At 41.4% G+C, this 18,167-nt stretch overlaps 1 protein-coding gene across 1 annotated transcript in view; it reads right to left on the bottom strand.

The window, feature by feature from the left end:
* Window positions 1–18,167, bottom strand: part of LOC124803706 (protein dopey-1 homolog) — a 370,000-nt gene that overhangs the window by 92,836 nt on the left and 258,997 nt on the right. The window contains exon 26 of the mRNA XM_047264693.1: window positions 11,745–11,907. Within this exon, the coding sequence (XP_047120649.1) occupies window positions 11,745–11,907 (163 nt within the window). The remainder of the gene's footprint in view (window positions 1–11,744; window positions 11,908–18,167) is intronic.

The raw sequence follows: 18,167 nt of genomic DNA, 5'->3' as shown, positions 1-18,167 counted from the left end.
ACTTACTGGCAATAATAGACAAAACATTGATAATTCATTATCATCACTCATTTCTTTACATCACTACAATATCCAAGGTCCTATTTCAAAATTAAAATCAGGTGACCTAAAAAATTAATAGCAGGTGACCTAACAGAAGTGAATGAATGAGTGAAAAGCCGAATAACTTTATTCAAACTGCAAAGGTCCTATCTACTGTTTAATGCTGCAACTACAAGTAGACCGGCTAACTTTCTTCATATCACTGGATGAAAGCCAACAAAGAAAGTCACTATTGATTTTATGAATATACTGCACATTACGAAAGACTACACAAATAAAAATGAATGCACATAAATTCAGCACATCCGTCACATAAATTTAACACATCCTTAACATTGCCCACACATCTTTAGATATCTAAATTAAAATTATACATGATTTTAAGACATGTACACTGTTGGTATAAATTCAGTGTCTACATAACATACTTAATAAATAAGGACTGTTCTTGTGACAAGAGAAATAAAAAAGTATTATCGTCAATTGACAATACTTTCTGTGAGACATACAGAAACATCAAATCCTGAGGTACTTTTTTGATTACAGAAAATTTCTACATGCAACCCCATGTGTAGCTGATGTAAAAGGAAATTTGCATTCTAAGTGTAGTTTAGCAGATTTCACTGCTTTTCCAATCATGAATGGGACAGAGAAGCTTGTATTCATTGCTCTGTCTGTCTATGAGCTTCAAAAAGTAATTACCTGCTTAAATATGAGTGTGTTGTCACTTTGGAGAAAGAAAGTCATCAGTATGGAATGTTGTCCACCAAAGTGGCATATATCACAGCTATGCGACTCAATAATTCAACTGATGTTGTGAGATGCAAAACACTACAGAATAGTGTCTGCCTGCAGTCAACAACACCAGCTGATGACCGCTGCCTAAAAATTATAGCCTGTAAGTACCCCGAGGAAAATGCAACAGAACTGCACACTGCCTTTCAGAAGGCAACTGAGAGGGCATTGTTAACCCAGATAGTGCACAAGCATCTCCACACAATTGATTTGACCTCTGAGAAGTCCACTGCCATCAGTAGTACAAATCTCCCAGCACTGTAGTGCACAAAGAAGATGGGCTAGGAAACACCTGGAATGGAACCTGGCTCAGTAGCATTGTGTTCTCTTCACTGACAATTACAACAACATCCGTCTGACACCAGATGACCATCATAGAAAAGTGTTAAGATGGTCAGGTTCCAATATACACTCCTGGAAATTGAAATAAGAACACCGTGAATTCATTGTCCCAGGAAGGGGAAACTTTATTGACACATTCCTGGGGTCAGATACATCACATGATCACACTGATAGAACCACAGGCACATAGACGCAGGCAACAGAGCATGCACAATGTCGGCACTAGTACAGTGTATATCCACCTTTCGCAGCAATGCAGGCTGCTATTCTCCCATGGAGACGATCGTAGAGATGCTGGATGTAGTCCTGTGGAACGGCTTGCCATGCCATTTCCACCTGGCGTCTCAGTTGGACCAGCGTTCGTGCTGGACGTGCAGACCGCGTGAGACGACGCTTCTTCCAGTCCCAAACATGCTCAATGGGGGACAGATCCGGAGATCTTGCTGGCCAGGGTAGTTGACTTACACCTTCTAGAGCACGTTGGGTGGCACGGGATACATGCGGACGTGCATTGTCCTGTTGGAACAGCAAGTTCCCTTGCCGGTCTAGGAATGGTAGAACGATGGGTTCGATGACGGTTTGGATGTACCGTGCACTATTCAGTGTCCCCTCGACGATCACCAGTGGTGTACGGCCAGTGTAGGAGATCGCTCCCCACACCATGATGCCGGGTGTTGGCCCTGTGTGCCTCGATCGTATGCAGTCCTGATTGTGGCGCTCACCTGCATGGCGCCAAACACGCATACGACCATCATTGGCACCAAGGCAGAAGCGACTCTCATCGCTGAAGACGACACGTCTCCATTCGTCCCTCCATTCACGCCTGTCGTGACACCACTGGAGGCGGGCTGCACGATGTTGGGGCGTGAGTGGAAGACGGCCTAACGGTGTGCGGGACCGTAGCCCAGCTTCATGGAGACGGTTGCGAATGGTCCTCGCCGATACCCCACGAGCAACAGTGTCCCTAATTTGCTGGGAGGTGGCGGTGCGGTCCCTTACGGCACTGCGTAGGATCCCACGGTCTTGGCGTGCATCCGTGCGTCGCTGCGGTCCGGTCCCAGGTCGACGGGCACGTGCACCTTCCGCTGACCACTGGCGACAACATCGATGTACTGTGGAGACCTCACGCCCCACGTGTTGAGCAATTCGGCGGTACGTCCACCCGGCCTCCCGCATGCCCACTGTACGCCCTCGCTCAAAGTCCGTCAACTGCACATACGGTTCACGTCCACGCTGTCGCGGCATGCTACCAGTGTTAAAGACTGCGATGGAGCTCCGTATGCCACGGCAAACTGGCTGACACTGACGGCGGCGGTGCACAAATGCTGCGCAGCTAGCGCCATTCGACGGCCAACACCGCGGTTCCTGGTGTGTCCGCTGTGCCGTGCGTGTGATCATTGCTTGTACAGCCCTCTCGCAGTGTCCGGAGCAAGTATGGTGGGTCTGACACACCGGTGTCAATGTGTTCTTTTTTCCATTTCCAGGAGTGTATGTCACAGGTACGTAGTGTCTCAAGTTTAGTTAGGAAGCAGACCAGTCTTGCTTTGGGCCAGTATCATGGACATGTGGTGGATACCTCACATTGCTATCAAGGGCAATTTAAAGGTTGTGCAGTACCTGGACAGGATCCTCCAACATACTTTCCAGCCATTCAGTCAACATTTTTCTGATGGGGTTCATCATTCTTTTTTTTTTTTTAAATCATCAGAAAACCACAACCACCTTGTGAACACCTTCCTCTAGGAGGCAAGAGTCAACTGAATGGATTGGGCTGTGGTATATGTTGACATGAATCTGCTTGAGCAGCCTTGGCACCAGGTCAAATTTGTGGTGTGTTATCATAGCAATGCTCCTCAAACACTGGATGACCTGAGAAGAGTGGGCCAGGCTTGAAAATCCAATGTCTTGACCATTTTGTGGACATCAAGCCAGAGGCAGATAACAAGCATGTTACAATCCACAGAGTGTAGTAATGTGGTATTGACTGTTAATAGTAAAAGGAGTTTGATTTAACAAATGTGCATTTTTAACAGATTGCTTCTCCTCCCCTCCCCTTCCCATAAGGCTATAATTTCATCCCTTGCAACCATTGAATCAAAGCTCACAAACACTTGCAAAACTGTTTTTGAGAAGTTAGTATGTATAATTTTCTGCTAGTCTACAGACTTTTACTTTAGCTGTAGCATGTTAGCTTTGTAACATCAATTGGACTTTGTGTAGAACAACTGTGGCTGAACGAACCATTCAGCCATTGCAAATATGGTACAATCTTTCAGAAGCATCACACTGCCAAATTACAATCTCATTAAACTGCACATCAAGATTTATTACATTATGGCAAGATTCCTTCAATGGCATAGAGCAATTTTTTATTTTATTTATTTTGAGTTGCATGGATCCCTGGATGCCAGTGTCTCACTAGTATGTAAAGTGGGTCACATTATTACAGTAATAATTACATTTAAGTGGTCATTATTTTGTATGTGGCATCTAATCCGAGTTCCTTACAGGCATGGCTTCTGCATCACAAGACAATTGTCTAATGCATATTATTCAGTTACAGGGTGATAAAATCCAGTGGTTGCTGCAAGCCGTGACACAGCTAACACAAAAACAGCAGAATCTACAAGCAGCCTTAATCGCAACCCCCATCAGCCCTTCCACCATTCCGCAATTTAAAAAAAGCTGCGCGAGGACTGATCAGAATACGTAACTCAGTTGATGAATCATATGGATGTATACCATCTACTAGGTACGAAGAGCAAGGCATTTTTTTTCTTTCCACAGTGGCCATGGAAGTTTACAGGCTCATAGTGAAATTGTTTCCTGACAAACAACCAGAACAGTTAGAGTTTGAGATTTAAGTTAACAAGTTGACCACTTACTCTGATGAACAAACACTTGTGGCAGTTGCAAGGCTCAAGTTTTTCTGTCTTCAGCAGACAGCAGGTCAAGCTCATAAACAGTGGATCAAAATATTTGTGACAATAGAATTTGTGTTGCCATTTTGAAACAAAAAAATGGCTCTGAGCACTATGGGACTTAACAGCAGAAGTCATCAGTCCCTAGAACTTAGAACTACTTAAACCCAACTAACCTAAGGACATCACACACATCCATGCCTGAGGCAGGATTCGAACCTGCAACCGTAGCAGTCCACGGTTCCAGACTGAAGCGCCTAGAACCACTCGGCCACTCCGGCCGGCTATTTCGAAACAACCTGACCCTTCTTTAGATACAGTATTATAATTAATTGAGGCTCAGGACACTTATGATTTAGCTAAGTGCGAGATGCAAATGTCAAATATTAATGAACTGCATATTGACAGTGTTAGTAGTGCTGTAGAACGTAAACTGTCCCATGCCTGCCCGGCCCGTGTGACACAGCATGTGACATCACATACAGAGATAGTTATATGTGGTGACTTCAATATTAATTGTATAAGTGATTGTGCAAGGAAGAGGATGCTGGTAGACCTCTTTAATTCATATAATCATATGCAAACCGCATTCTTTCCAATGAGAGTGCAAGGGAACAGTAGAACAACCATAGACAATATTTTTGTTCATTCCTCATTACTAGAAGGGCATTCTGTTAGCAAAAAGGTGAATGGGTGAATGGCCTTTCAGATCATGATGCACAGATTTTTGTGCTGCAACATGTGTTAAATATAGTCATCAGCTGTTCAGGAAAGCTGATCCAGTTGCTGTAGAGACCTTAGTAAACCTTATAAAGGAACAAGAGTGGCAAGATGTTTATAGCGCTGATACAGTAGACGATAAATATAATGCTTTTCTCAAGACTTTTATCATGCTCTTTAAAAGTTGCTTTCCGTTAGAACGTTTAAAACAGGGTACTAGCACAAACAGGCAGCCTGGGTGGCTGACTAGAAGGATAAGAATATCTTGTAGAACAAAGTGGCAATTATATCAAAACGTTAGAAACAGTCAAAATCTAAATGCAGCAGCCCATTACAAGCAGTATTGTAAGGTGCTTAAAAATGTTATTAGGAAGGCAAAAAGTATGTGGTGTGCAGGTAGAATAGCTAAGTCTCAGGATAAAATTAAAACCATATGGTCAGTCGTAAAGGAAGTTGCTGGTCTGCAGAGACAGGTCGAGGATATAGAATCAGTGCATAGTGGGAATGTCCGTGTTACTGATGAGTCGCATATATGTACAGTATTTAATAATCAATTTCTGAATATAGCAGGTGAACTAAATAGAAACCTAGTCCCAACAGGGAATCATATAGCGCTCTTAGGAAAAAGTGTTCTGAGACTGTTACCTGAAATGCTCCTCCATGATACTGACAAGAGGGAGATTGAGTGAATAATTAAATCACTAAAGACCAAGAACTCTCATGGATATGATGGGGTATCTAGCAGAATACTGAAGTATTGTTCTATGTATGTTAGCCCAGTTTTCAGCCATATCTGTAACTTTTCCTTTAGGAGTGGTCGGTTTCCTGACCGATTAAAGTACTCGGTAGTGAAGCCACTCTATAAAAAGGGAGGCATTGATAATGTTGACAATTTTAGACCTATTTCTATGCCATCGGTGTTTGCTAAAGTTATCGAGAAGGTTGTATATACAAGGTTACTGGAGCATTTAAATTCACATAATTTGCTGTCAAATGTTTAGTTTGGTTTTAGAAATGGTTTAACAACTGAAAATGCTATATTCTCTTTTCTCTGTGAGGTTTTGGACGGATTAAATAAAAGGTTGCGAACGCTAGGTGTTTTCTTTGATTTAACGAAGGCTTTTGACTGTGTTGACCACAAAATATTACTGCAGAAGTTGAACCATTATGGAGTAAGGGGAGTAGCTTACAATTGGTTCGCCTCTTACTTTAAGAACAGAAAGCAGAGGGTAATTTTCCGCAATATTGAGAGTGGTAGTGATGTTCAGTCCCAATGGGGCACTGTTAAGTGGGGCGTTCCCCAAGGATCGGTGCTGGGGCCACTGCTGTTTCTTATTTATATAAATGATATGCCTTTTAGTATTACAGGTGCTTCAAAAATATTTCTGTTTGCTGATGACACAAGCTTGATAGTGAAGGATCTTGTGTGTAATATTGAAACAGTAACAAATAATGTAGCTCATGAAATAAGTTTGTGGCTTGTGGAAAATAATTTGATGCTAAATCACAGTAAGACTCAGTTTTTACAGTTTCTAACTCACAATTCAACAAGAACCGATATTTTGATCAGACAGAATAGGCATATTATAAGCGAGACGGAACAGTTCAAGTTCCTGGGCGTTCGGATAGATGGTAAGCTGTTGTGGAAAGCCCATGTCCAGGATCTTGTTCAGAAGCTAAATGCTGCTTTATTTACTATTAGAACAGTATCTGAAATAAGTGACACTTCAACACGAAAAGTAGTCTACTTCATATATTTTCATACGCTTATGTCGTATGGTATTATTTTTTGGGGTAATTTTTCTGATTCAAAAAGGGTATTTTTGGCTCAAAAACGGGCTGTTCGAGCTATATGTGGTGTAAGTTCGAGAACCTCTTGTCGACCCCTATTCAAAAATCTGGGAATTCTGACATTGCCCTCACAGTATATATTTTCTTTAATGTTGTTTGTTGTTAGCAATATTAGCCTATTCCCAAGAGTTAGCAGCTTTCACTCAGTTAATACTAGGCAGAAATCAAATCTGCATGTAGAATGCACTTCCTTGACTCTTGTGCAGAAAGGAGTGCAGTATTCTGCTGCATCCATTTTCAATAAGCTACCACAAGAACTCAAAAATCTTAGCAGTAGCACAAACTCTTTTAAGTCTAAACTGAAGAGTTTCCTCATGGCTCACTCCTTCTATTCTGTCGAGGAGCTCCTGGAAGAGCTAAAAAATTAAGCAAATTCCAGTGTTACATTGTTGATTTTCTTCATTTAAACTTACGACTTGTCACCTGAATATGTTTTTTTATATTTCATTTTATCTGTTTCTAATATCGTGTTATAATTTCATGTATTGACTCGTTCCATGACCATGGAGACTTCTCCTTAATTTGGTCCCACGGAACAATAAATAAATAAATGATGCCAAGCCGGGCCGGCAGAACGCCAGTAGACACAAAAAACATAGCAAAGTCTTGCCCAAAGTACTTTAGTCGTCGTAAGTGTGCTCAGTGCCGAAGTCACAACAGTATTTGTTACTTTTGCAACACAAAATGTTATGTTCAGTCAGTGCGCAAGGAAAAGCTGCATGGACAGCAAATTCCCAAGCCACATGCTACTAAACCAGTTCAAATCATTAATGATGTCATGGCAGTCACCCACGAAACAGTGCGACCCTGTGGCTGTAGTAAATGTCGTAAAAGGTCACCCAAGTACAAAACTTAGTGAACACTAGTCAGGTGGGTTTCATGTGCCAAACAAGTCACGCCAATGCAAACACAAGTCCACTACTAAATCTTTGCCCACTTTATCTGTCACACACTGTAGTGGCTCACGGACACAGGCAGGAAGCGATAGTTATCTCTTAGATGTGGAACATAGTCGGGGCAAGGTGTTTGTTACTATGAATGATGGCAAATTGCAACTGGACAATGGTGCTTCTTTTACCTGCTGAACAAACCTACTTATGAACAATTAGGATCACCAGTACTGAGTCCAGTTAAACATGTGCTGTCAGCTGGTAACGGACAGGAAATTCCAGTTTTAGGAACTTTCAGTACACCAGCTACTTTTCAAGTTGTAACGAAGACAGTTGTATTCACAGTGCTTTTTGCCAAATCTTTACAGAATTTTTTTGACATTTTCGCACTGTCAATCCAAAAGTCAGTGTTTGAAATTTCAACACGTGTGTACAGGAAAGCTTCAAGCTGTGTGTGAGAAATTTAGTGAACTTTTTAGCAATTGTCACGTGTCATTCAAAGACAATGCAGAACCGAAGTTTTGACGAACTAGACAAGTGCCCATTGCCATTTACGGAACATGTCACTGAATGATTACAACAATGGCAAGTTGATGAGGTCATCTAGCAATTCAGTGCAAGTCAGTGGTCTTCCCCATTAGTCATCCTTCACAAACCCTATGGATGTCGTCTTTGACTGTGTGCTGATTTTAAGTCGACTGTGAACTCTCAGACCGTGATAAGACACTTACCATTTGGCCCTCGGTCAGAGGAACTAGTGGACAGACTAGGCAAGGGTCGTTATTTTTCCAAGATAGACTTGGCTATGCTTATCTCCAATTGCCTGTGGATGACTACTCAAAGAAATTTTTGGTTATTACCACTCATCTCAGCTTATTTTAATTTCAATGTCTGCCCTTTGGTGGTGCCTCAGCACTGGCGATCCTTCAACACTTCTTATAACAAGTGACTGGCAAGGTGCCTTTTTGCTCAAATTACCAGGATGACAGTGTCATATCTGGAAATTCTGCAAAGAAAGATTTAGATAATTTAGAGTGCCTTTTTCAATTACTGTTATTGGCAGGTGCTCTTTTTTCCAGACGGAAATAAAATATCTGGGACATGCCATTAATGTGCAGGGTATTCACCCCACCCAGATTCATTTGCGAGCCATCAAAGATTTTTCCGGCTCCCAAAAAACTAAATGAACAGCACGCAGTGTTAGACAAACTGAAGTACTACTTCAAATTCATTCCTCGCACCTTTCAGATTGCAGCTCCGCTTCACAAGTTACGGTGTAAGGATGTTCCGTTTGCATGGATCAAGGCACGCCAGTTGGCTTTTGATCAACTGAAACAGGCACTATTTAGTAACATGTGCCTCATACATTTTTATCCAACAAAATCAGTGGTTTTAGCAGTTCACACTTCTTCTATTGGCCTAGGCGTTGTGTTGGATCACTGGATTGTCTAACAGCATTTGCCTCCAACTGACTAAAACTCAGGCAAATTACAGTAAAATTGAAAAATGAAGCATTGGGCATCATTTGTGGTGTAACCAAGTTTCATCATTACCTCTGAGGAAGGAAGTTCTACTTGGTCACGGATCAAAAGCCACTCACTTCACTCTTCTACCTAAGGAAGCTTGTTCCGCCACAAACGGCACAGAATTTGCAACAGTGGGCTGTACTGCTGTTAAATCACACCAACCTAGGGCTCAATATTCCAATGCCACTGTTTTGTCAAGGTTATCACTGGACAAGGTTGATCAGTTTGACTCCTCCAAAGCATTATGTTGTCAGATAAGTGCTCTGGACACTTCCACGGTTAACAATTTTCCCACGGACCTTCAATGCATAGCACAGGAGACAGCTGTGGATGCCGATTTAAGCATTGTGCTGAATTACAAGCATGCAGGGTGGCCACAGAGAGTGAAAGACATTGTTTGGCCAGAAGTTTGTTGATACTTCACTATCCGTCAAGCCTTGTCAGTACAACATGGTGTTTTGCTGATGCACACTGAGAATGACCAGGCCTGAGTCATCATCCCTTGCATGCTTCAGCAGGATGTTTTAAGTTTATTGCATCAGGGACATTGGGGTACTATGAAGACAAAGCAGCTTGGTCGATGCCACTGTTTTTGCCCAGGGATGGATACCCAGATTGAAGACAGGACATCACGCTATGTCGCTTGCATGGAGCAACAGGCAGCTCACTCTCAATGCTTTTCTAACTGGTCATGCCCCAGCAGTCCATGGAAATGCATCCACATTGATTTTGCTCGACCTTTCTGGAACACATGATGGCTTATTGTAGCGGATGCCTTCAGTTGTTTTCCCTTTATGGTTCTGATTAACTCTACAATGCAGGCCAGTACAACCGTTACACTTACTTCAATTTTTTGCATTGATGGCTTGGGGCTTGCCAGAAGTGTTATACATGGAGTCATGAACGATGGATGTCGAGTTTAAACTTGTTCGGGGCTCAAATGTCACGTATGCTCTGACAGCCAACAAGTATTTGGTATGTTCTGAGTGCTCCACTGTGAATGGCGTAGCTAATGCGAGCATTAAACATGATAACAGTGAGTTGCTTAGTGAATTTTGATTCCATTTGATGCGAGTTGTCATTGCTGATAGTGATGGTGTGTGACAAATTCTGCAAAAGTAAGCGAAAAAAAGAATTTGCAGGATATACGCTTTCTTCAAGCGGAAAGCACATGCACATGTTACCGCTACTATCGCTCTGAATTGTCAACAATGCCATCCCTGTCCATGAGTCAACATGCACGAACCGCCATTGTTCGTGAACCGGACTATAGTGTCTGATAATGCTTCATATGCTGCACCCACTAACGAGGAGTACCCATCAATATAAAGATTCTCATTTTCAGATCCAGGACACAATACTCAAGACCTTCAAGCCCGGACAGCGATGGCAACAGGGGATTGTTACGTGCGTCCTTGGGCACAACATGTTGTTTCTTCCTTTACAGGGCAACTGCTTGGCATGCAGCCAACAACCAGGGTCACAGCAGTTCACTGTGGACCAGATGGCATCTCAGCATGAGGCACTTCCCATAGAGATGGATGCGCCCTCATCCCTGATGCCATCATCACAACAGTCCATGTCACTGAGGGCGTCCATCTTTGCCCTGCCGTCTTCCTCTTCAAGAGGGGTCCTGCAGCGTACAAGACTATGCCCTGGATGTAGGAAGGTGTCCTCGCTGCAATTTACGAGGTGTTCTCGTGAGGGCTCAGGGCAGATGCTTGGGCACGGACGGCAGCCTGTCGCCGATTTCAGTTCTGTTCCCGTCCTATCTGCCACCCCTACATCCAAACCTCCATCTCACTGTCGGTTTGCACCACAACCATATGCGACCATGGCCAGGGGATTTGGGGGAAACAAGTGTGGTGTTGTAAGCACAGCACACACCACCAGGCATTGACAGGTCGACAACCCACTCTGGGGACAGCATATAGTCCAGCAATTGCTGTGCACCAAGAAGTCACAGTGGTGACATAGCCAGAGAAGTGATACGCACCAGCACTGTAGCAGAGAGGGCAGTTCCAAGTCAGCTCAATAATGAGAACCCATCTTTCTACTTGTGTACTTCGCACTGCATCTGCTTCTATTGAGTACATGCCAGCCTGTCTTCGTGAACATTCTAGAGGGACAAGAACTGTTTACTATCCAGCCTTGGCTTCTGGAATAGTAGTTGAACTTCAGGATCTGGTGCCTAAGCCAATTTGTAAAGTCGAGTATTCACCAATAAATGCGTGTGTTCTTGACAGTAATCATTATCAGTGTTCTCCTCATTCTCCTCTCACAGTGTTTCACTCAGCACACTATACACAGTTGAGGCTTGTAACACGTAAAATCTCCTTCTGTGGTTGTGTCAAAAGTGTGATAAAACAGATACAACTAGAGATCTCTTAGAAGGTTCATGGAGAGACAGGACAACTAAACATTTTAGATCTGAAAACTATGCAAGAGCAAGAATTTCATGGCATTTCACACTGAACTGGCACAGAGAGCAACATGAGACTTTATTAACTTTGTAAATCTTTTTTCAAACAATTAAAAGTATCAAAAGAAGCTAGTAAGAGCCAACTATTTTCTTGAATCCTTCTGCAGCACATCCATAATAAAAACACAATCTATACGAAATGTTAAGTAGAACAAAAATGAACAGCTGTACTCACGAGTGGTTTTTGAGATAAGGTGTTATGTTATACATAACAGTTGTAAGAAGCGTAACCACTCTCTCTTTTTCTTGGCTGCCATAGCTGACATCAAGAAGAGGAGCCAATAATTCTGCAAGCACAGCCTGTGCCTGAATACTGTACTGTGCTGCTGATGTTGATACTGTAAATATAAAGAAGGAATAGGTCAGAGAATGTACGTTTAAATTTCTGAATCACATATATTACATCATAATGCAGCATAATACTTGCAGAGTCCAGTAACTGATGCTGTGACATCATTAAAATTTATTACAATATTAAATAGCAACCATTATTTGAGTTTGAGAATTATGAATAATGAGTATTAAACATTTGTTGAGACCTGAGGTGACTTACTATCATTACAGGCTTTAATGAAGGTAATTTTCCACTGTATTTTAAAATAGGTTTCTACAGACAGGTTTGTACTGTATCAATGGATGCTTAGCCTGTGTCACTCAGATCAAGCACCCTCCCCTCCCCAACTCAAACTTAAGAATGCAGCTTCAGCAACAAATACTACTACCCACAAAGATTATTACCTGCAATAAAAATGTTTATCTTCCCATACATTGGAGCTCCTAATGAAGGAAAGACAGGTTCAGTAAACAGCAATTTTCAGGGAGAGATGAATTAGCTGTTAGCTCAGTACTGCAAATCTTATTAGTACCTGGGACATTAAGTCATGCAGAAGCAGATGATATCTATTTCAGTCTTAGCTGCATCAACATTATTACAATTTAGCTTACATGGATCTTACTCATGTGCTTCTGGTTCTAGTAACATACATCTGCGGAAATGACAGAGAATATGTAGCAGGGCTCCAGGCGACAGAGTCACTGACAAACACAACACACAGGAATCACAGAAGTAAAATTGTATTTTGTGGATGATGGAGCTGACACATCGAACTTGCAACAACAGATAATGTTGCACACTTATACTACTGGTGTCAAGATAATATCAGATATGATTCATGTTCCTGGAGAATGCAACTCTGTTCTTGTTCACTCTGTTTGGCTATCAGAATAACTCTCTAATACTTTTGTGTTGACTGTTTGTGAGTGTTCACACAAGATGAACATTTAAAATAAAGTGACTTAAAGTTAGTGTAAGTATGGCTATGCAGTCTATCCAGCAGTATAACTATATTAGAGCAACATATTTCGGCTGTGGAAACCATAACATATTGTGGCAGAGTGCCGAGTTTCAGATTTGAAGGCTTGGAATCTGGCACTGCAATCTCCAGGTTGTTATACTGGTAGCATCAAGTTCGTGTGATTACAGAGCTGCTATCTCATATCGACACAAAATATATATTAAGTAATAATACACTGGGAAGTCATTTGTATTAAAAAGTAATTTCTTGGCTTACAAGAAAGATTATTGATCAATATAATGAATCACCACATACAGACAGTAATCTGCAAACATGTTCTCTATATGGAATGATTGTGAATTGTGGATTTTGTGGTATATACTCTCACAATGTACACTATGTGATCAAAAGTATCTGGACAGCTGGCTGAAAATGACTTACAAAGTTCATGGTGCCCTCCATCGATAATGGTGGAATTCAATGTGGTGTTGGCCCACCCTTAGCCTTAATGGCAGCTTCCACTCTTGTAGGTGCTCATTCAGGTGCTGGAATGTTTCCTGGGGAATGGCAGCCCATTCTTCATGGAGTGCTGCACTGAGGAGAGGTATCAATATCGGTTGGTGAGGCCTGGCATGAAGTCGGCGTTCCAAAACATCCCAAAGGTGTTCTATAGGATTCAGGTCAGGACACTGCGTAGGCCAGTCCATTGCAGGGATGTTATTGCATGGTAACCACTCTGCCACAGGCCGTGCATTGTGAACAGGAGCTCGATCGTGTTGAATCGTCTAATTGCCGTCCCAGAATTGTCTTCAACAGTGGGAAGTAAGAAGGTACTTAAAACATCAATGTAGCCCTGTGCTGTGATAGTGCCACACACAACAACAAGGGATGCAGGCCCCCTCCATGAAAAACACAACCACACCATAATATCACTGCTTCTGAATTTTACTCTCGGCATTACACATCCTGGCAGATGATGTTCACGGGGCATTCGCCATACCCACACCTGGCCATCAGCTCACCACAGTGTGTACCATGATTCGTCACTCCACATAATGTTTTTCCACTGTTCAATCATCCAATGTTTACACTCCTTATACCAAGCGAGGCATAGTTTGGCATTTACCGGCAAGATGCGTGGCTTATGATCAGTTGCTTGACCATGAAATCCAAGTTTTCTCACCTCCTGCATAACTGCAATTCCTGTGTGATGGTCTGGATAGATGTCTGCCTATTACACATTACAACTCTCTTCAACTGTCGGCAGTTTCTATCAGTCAAAAGACGAGGTCGGCCTGTACGCTTTCGTGCTGTAAGTGACCCTTCACGTTGCCACTTCACTATCACACTGGAAACAGTGGACCTGGGGATGTTTAGGGAGTGTTGAAATCTCACGTACCAACGTATGACACAAGTGACACCGAATAACCTGACCACATTCGAAGTCCGTGAGTTCCGCAGTGCACCCCATTCTGCTCTCTCATGAAGTCTAACGATTACTGAGGTCGCCGATATGGAGTGCCTGGCAGTAGGTGGCAGCATAATGCACCTAATATGAAAAACGTATGTTTTTTGGGGGTGTCTGGATACTTTTAATCACATAGTGTACATAATCCAAATCATTTGATTCAGGCACAGGAGACATATCAAATTTTTTGTAAAATTTCACCATAAACTTAGAACAGCTGATGTTAACAAACAGCATAATAATAACAACAATAATAATAATAATAATAATAATATAATTTTGTTATATATACATACAATAAAACCCAACACTTAATTACCCCTTGCTCTCTTCAACTTTTATAGTCCTGTCTTCCTCAGTTGCGTGAAATATTACGGTATATTAATAATTTTTACTTATGGACCGTCTGACATGGCACTTAAATTGTGTTTTATTCAGTTGCTGTCAGACGGTCCATAAGTAAAAATTATTAATATACCCCTTGCTCTAATTATCATTTCATCCTCTATGAATTCTAATACTGAATAATAGCATTTCCCCCAAAGAATCAAATGTAACCTTGTTTTTAGAACCTCTGGTTTCATATTAAACGTACTTTTGTCAATTAACTTGTTATATATTGTCATCCCTATATACTGTGGAGTCCGTGCATATGATGTCAATTGGCAGGTGGGTAGCAAAATGACTCCCCTCAAGTATAATTTGCCTGCTGTGCAGGAAAATTATAATTTCATAAATGTGCATGGAGGGAACAGTTAGGATTTCAGGGTGAATACGTGGACAAGGAAAAAAAATTCCCGGGTTTTTCCCGGATTTCCCGGTAAAAAGATAAACTTTCTCCTGGGTAAAAATACACTTTTTCTGTGTCAAGTGACAGTATACTTTCCCTCGGGATCACAGAACTTATCAGTCCTTTAACCCTTTAACTGCTCTGGAAGATTTAACGCATGTGCCTCTGTACCTGTCCTTGTATGCTCTGAACGTGTTTACGCGTGCCATAAGTCGTCCTACCTGGCCTGGTACTCTGAATGTGTCTACGCGTACACATGTTCAGACTACCAGGCAGAAAGACTGGTGGCGCGTGTAAACACGTTCAGAGCACACAGGGACAGGTACAAAGGCGCGCGTTAACTCGTCCAGGGCAGTTAAAGGGTTAAATGGTTAAGCTTTTATATACCAGCACAGAGCCTCCTGCCACTTTAAACTATACAAAAAAATGCATTTTGGAAAGATCTTTGATTTGCAGCAACATGTATGCTGCATATTTTCATATTACGAAAGTACAGGGTGTACTTAAAGTCCAGGAATACTTTCAATTATTTATTGTCCAAGAACCAAACTTTGTACAGATATCACACGTGTCATTTTGAAGAGAAATACTGAGAGTTTGTTTTCGTGTATACCACCACAGCGTAGTTTCGTAAGTTCGTGGGTACCTGAACACGGAGCTGCCTTATCAATGGATCAGGCATGCTACAGAAGGGCACAGCTGCTTCATGAAACGGCCACCCTGATCACCAGATCTCACTCCTAGTGACTTTTTCTGCGGGGAAACATGACAGATCTGGTGTATGTACTGCCTCTAGCATGTGATGTAGCAGAGCTCCAGGCGAGAATACGGGAAGTGACTGCCACAGTCTATGATGCCATGCTGGGAGGGGTATGGCAAGAATTCGATTACCATATTGACATCTGCCAGGTCACTCATGGTTCGCATATCATATGTTTTGGGGGGGTTAGTACTTAGTTCTTGTGCAATAAATAATTGAAAGTGTTCCCGCACTTTATGTACCCCCTGTACATGGTCGATTTCCACCAAACACAGAACGTTAGTTTCTGAAGCACTGAAATCGAGATCATCATGTGCTTTTGTAAGCCAATCACATCTCATGTCACGTGACCTCACCAGCCGATGATAGCAGATATTCATTGCGTTTACATGGGGCTCCCAAAACGTGATTTCGTAAATCTATCTCCCAATACCACTCCTGGGTAGTCATTTAATCACTTCAAATTCGATTCTGGAAATCCGCTTCTGTTTGCCTGTTTTCCAGTTCCGCAATCGATTTTCACTGCCATGTAAATGCAGTCAGCGTTTTGTCTCGTTTTTAAAAATTTCAGCTAATATGAACGGAGTGACTTTTTGTACAGTGAAGGATAAGCTGAAATATTAGGCTGAAGCTGTTTACACCTCGTCTAACTGAAGAGAAATAGCGATTGTGTTGACTAAGTCATGTACTACATCTGCTGTTTTCCAGGCACCGTAGTTGACTGGGCTAGCAAATCTGCTTCTGACCTTAACTTGTCAAAACGACAGTAAAAAATGGTTTCTGAAACTCAGTTTTTGTCTTTTGGAAGATGTGTCACATGTAAAAGTAGTGATTCAGATCATAGGACACGTGATGTAGTCAGCTTGTAGCAACATCACTGTTAAGCAGCATGAACACACAAGGAAAAGTTAATGGTTTAAAATAATGTACATAGAATAGCTACAAGAAAAGCTAAGGTTTCACACATAATATTTGTCTGTTTTGAAGGTGTTACACTTCGATATATCACACAAATGTGTCAGTAAAATTTTAAGTAATGATGTAAATGTCTAGTCTTCTGGGCTCAAAATTCTTGTAAGTGGACGGCCCTCAAGGTGTTAATCTTTAAATTAAAAGCTCTGTGATTTAAAAAATTCAAAGCACGTTCACACACGAACATAACTCATATTGCATAAAATTAAATGTACTTTGAAAGTAATGCTTTTCAAACGACCAATTGCAATATTTTCCAGTGACCTGTTAAGATTTCGTTTCAGCAGTTGTCAGAGAGCACCAGAAAACTTCTTACCGTGCCTGCAAAGCCATGATAACGTAGGTAGCCCATATGTTCATATGTAATGACATTAATAGATCTTACATTACGTCATAAACAAAACAGGACATCAGAGGATAATCCAAGAGCATCGGAATTTCGTAAACCATACTAAAATCCATAATTCGGTTTAAAGAACACATTCGTATGTCCAGATGCACAAAGAAGTAGGTCCCAAGCTGATATTAAACTTTTCAGTGTGGTTTTTGGAATGCGTATTTTCTTCTATTACCAGTACTATATTGTCTCATGTTTAGTTCTATGGCATAATGCAATACCTCGCAAAAGATAACAATGTGCACTTGAAATTCCGCAAACATTTTACACCAGCCAATAGTGTTTCAAATAAATTGACAGCCTCTGTGGAAAAGGTTAGTTAAAGACAATTTTGTTTAGCAAATCAACAAAAATAACTTAATTGTTCTGCAAGGCAATTAATACCTGACTGCCAAAAACCTGGAAATAATAAAAATCAGAAAACTGAGACTAATAACATATTTTAGCCTTCCATAATTATGTTAATATTTTAATTCACTTTATAGCTCCCAGCCACAGAAATCCGTCTTGTTTTTGAGAGCTGTAAACCAAGAGGAAATAGCAAACCGTTATGACATCATGCCCATCGGAAGTAGTTTGTTGTTGTAAATTATTGCAGTATTCATCCAAAAGCCTTCGACACATTTTGCTGTTGGCAGGTGCTTGTGTGTGAGCTGTGTTTTGTTGCTGTAAATGACGCTTCTCTTCGCAAATTAAGTTTTATTTTTTTTCCTCATTTATGTTTTATTGCTGCAGTATTATATTGCCATGACAGGCTAAAGTGGAATTCTTTATCAGATTATGAGCGCTTACCAGTCAAAACTACTAAAATTTAACTGAAGACTTAAACAATGAAAAACTCCCAGAATTCTTTAAAATTCCTGTGTTTTTCCCGATTTTCTCCTGGATGAAAAAAGTCCTGGATTTTTCCTGGTTG

Source organism: Schistocerca piceifrons, chromosome 1 (assembly GCF_021461385.2).
Source record: "Schistocerca piceifrons isolate TAMUIC-IGC-003096 chromosome 1, iqSchPice1.1, whole genome shotgun sequence".
In the NCBI taxonomy this organism is placed as follows: Eukaryota; Metazoa; Arthropoda; class Insecta; order Orthoptera; family Acrididae; genus Schistocerca; species Schistocerca piceifrons.
Note: the sequence above shows the minus strand (reverse complement) of the source record. Positions and strands in the feature narration are given on the sequence as shown.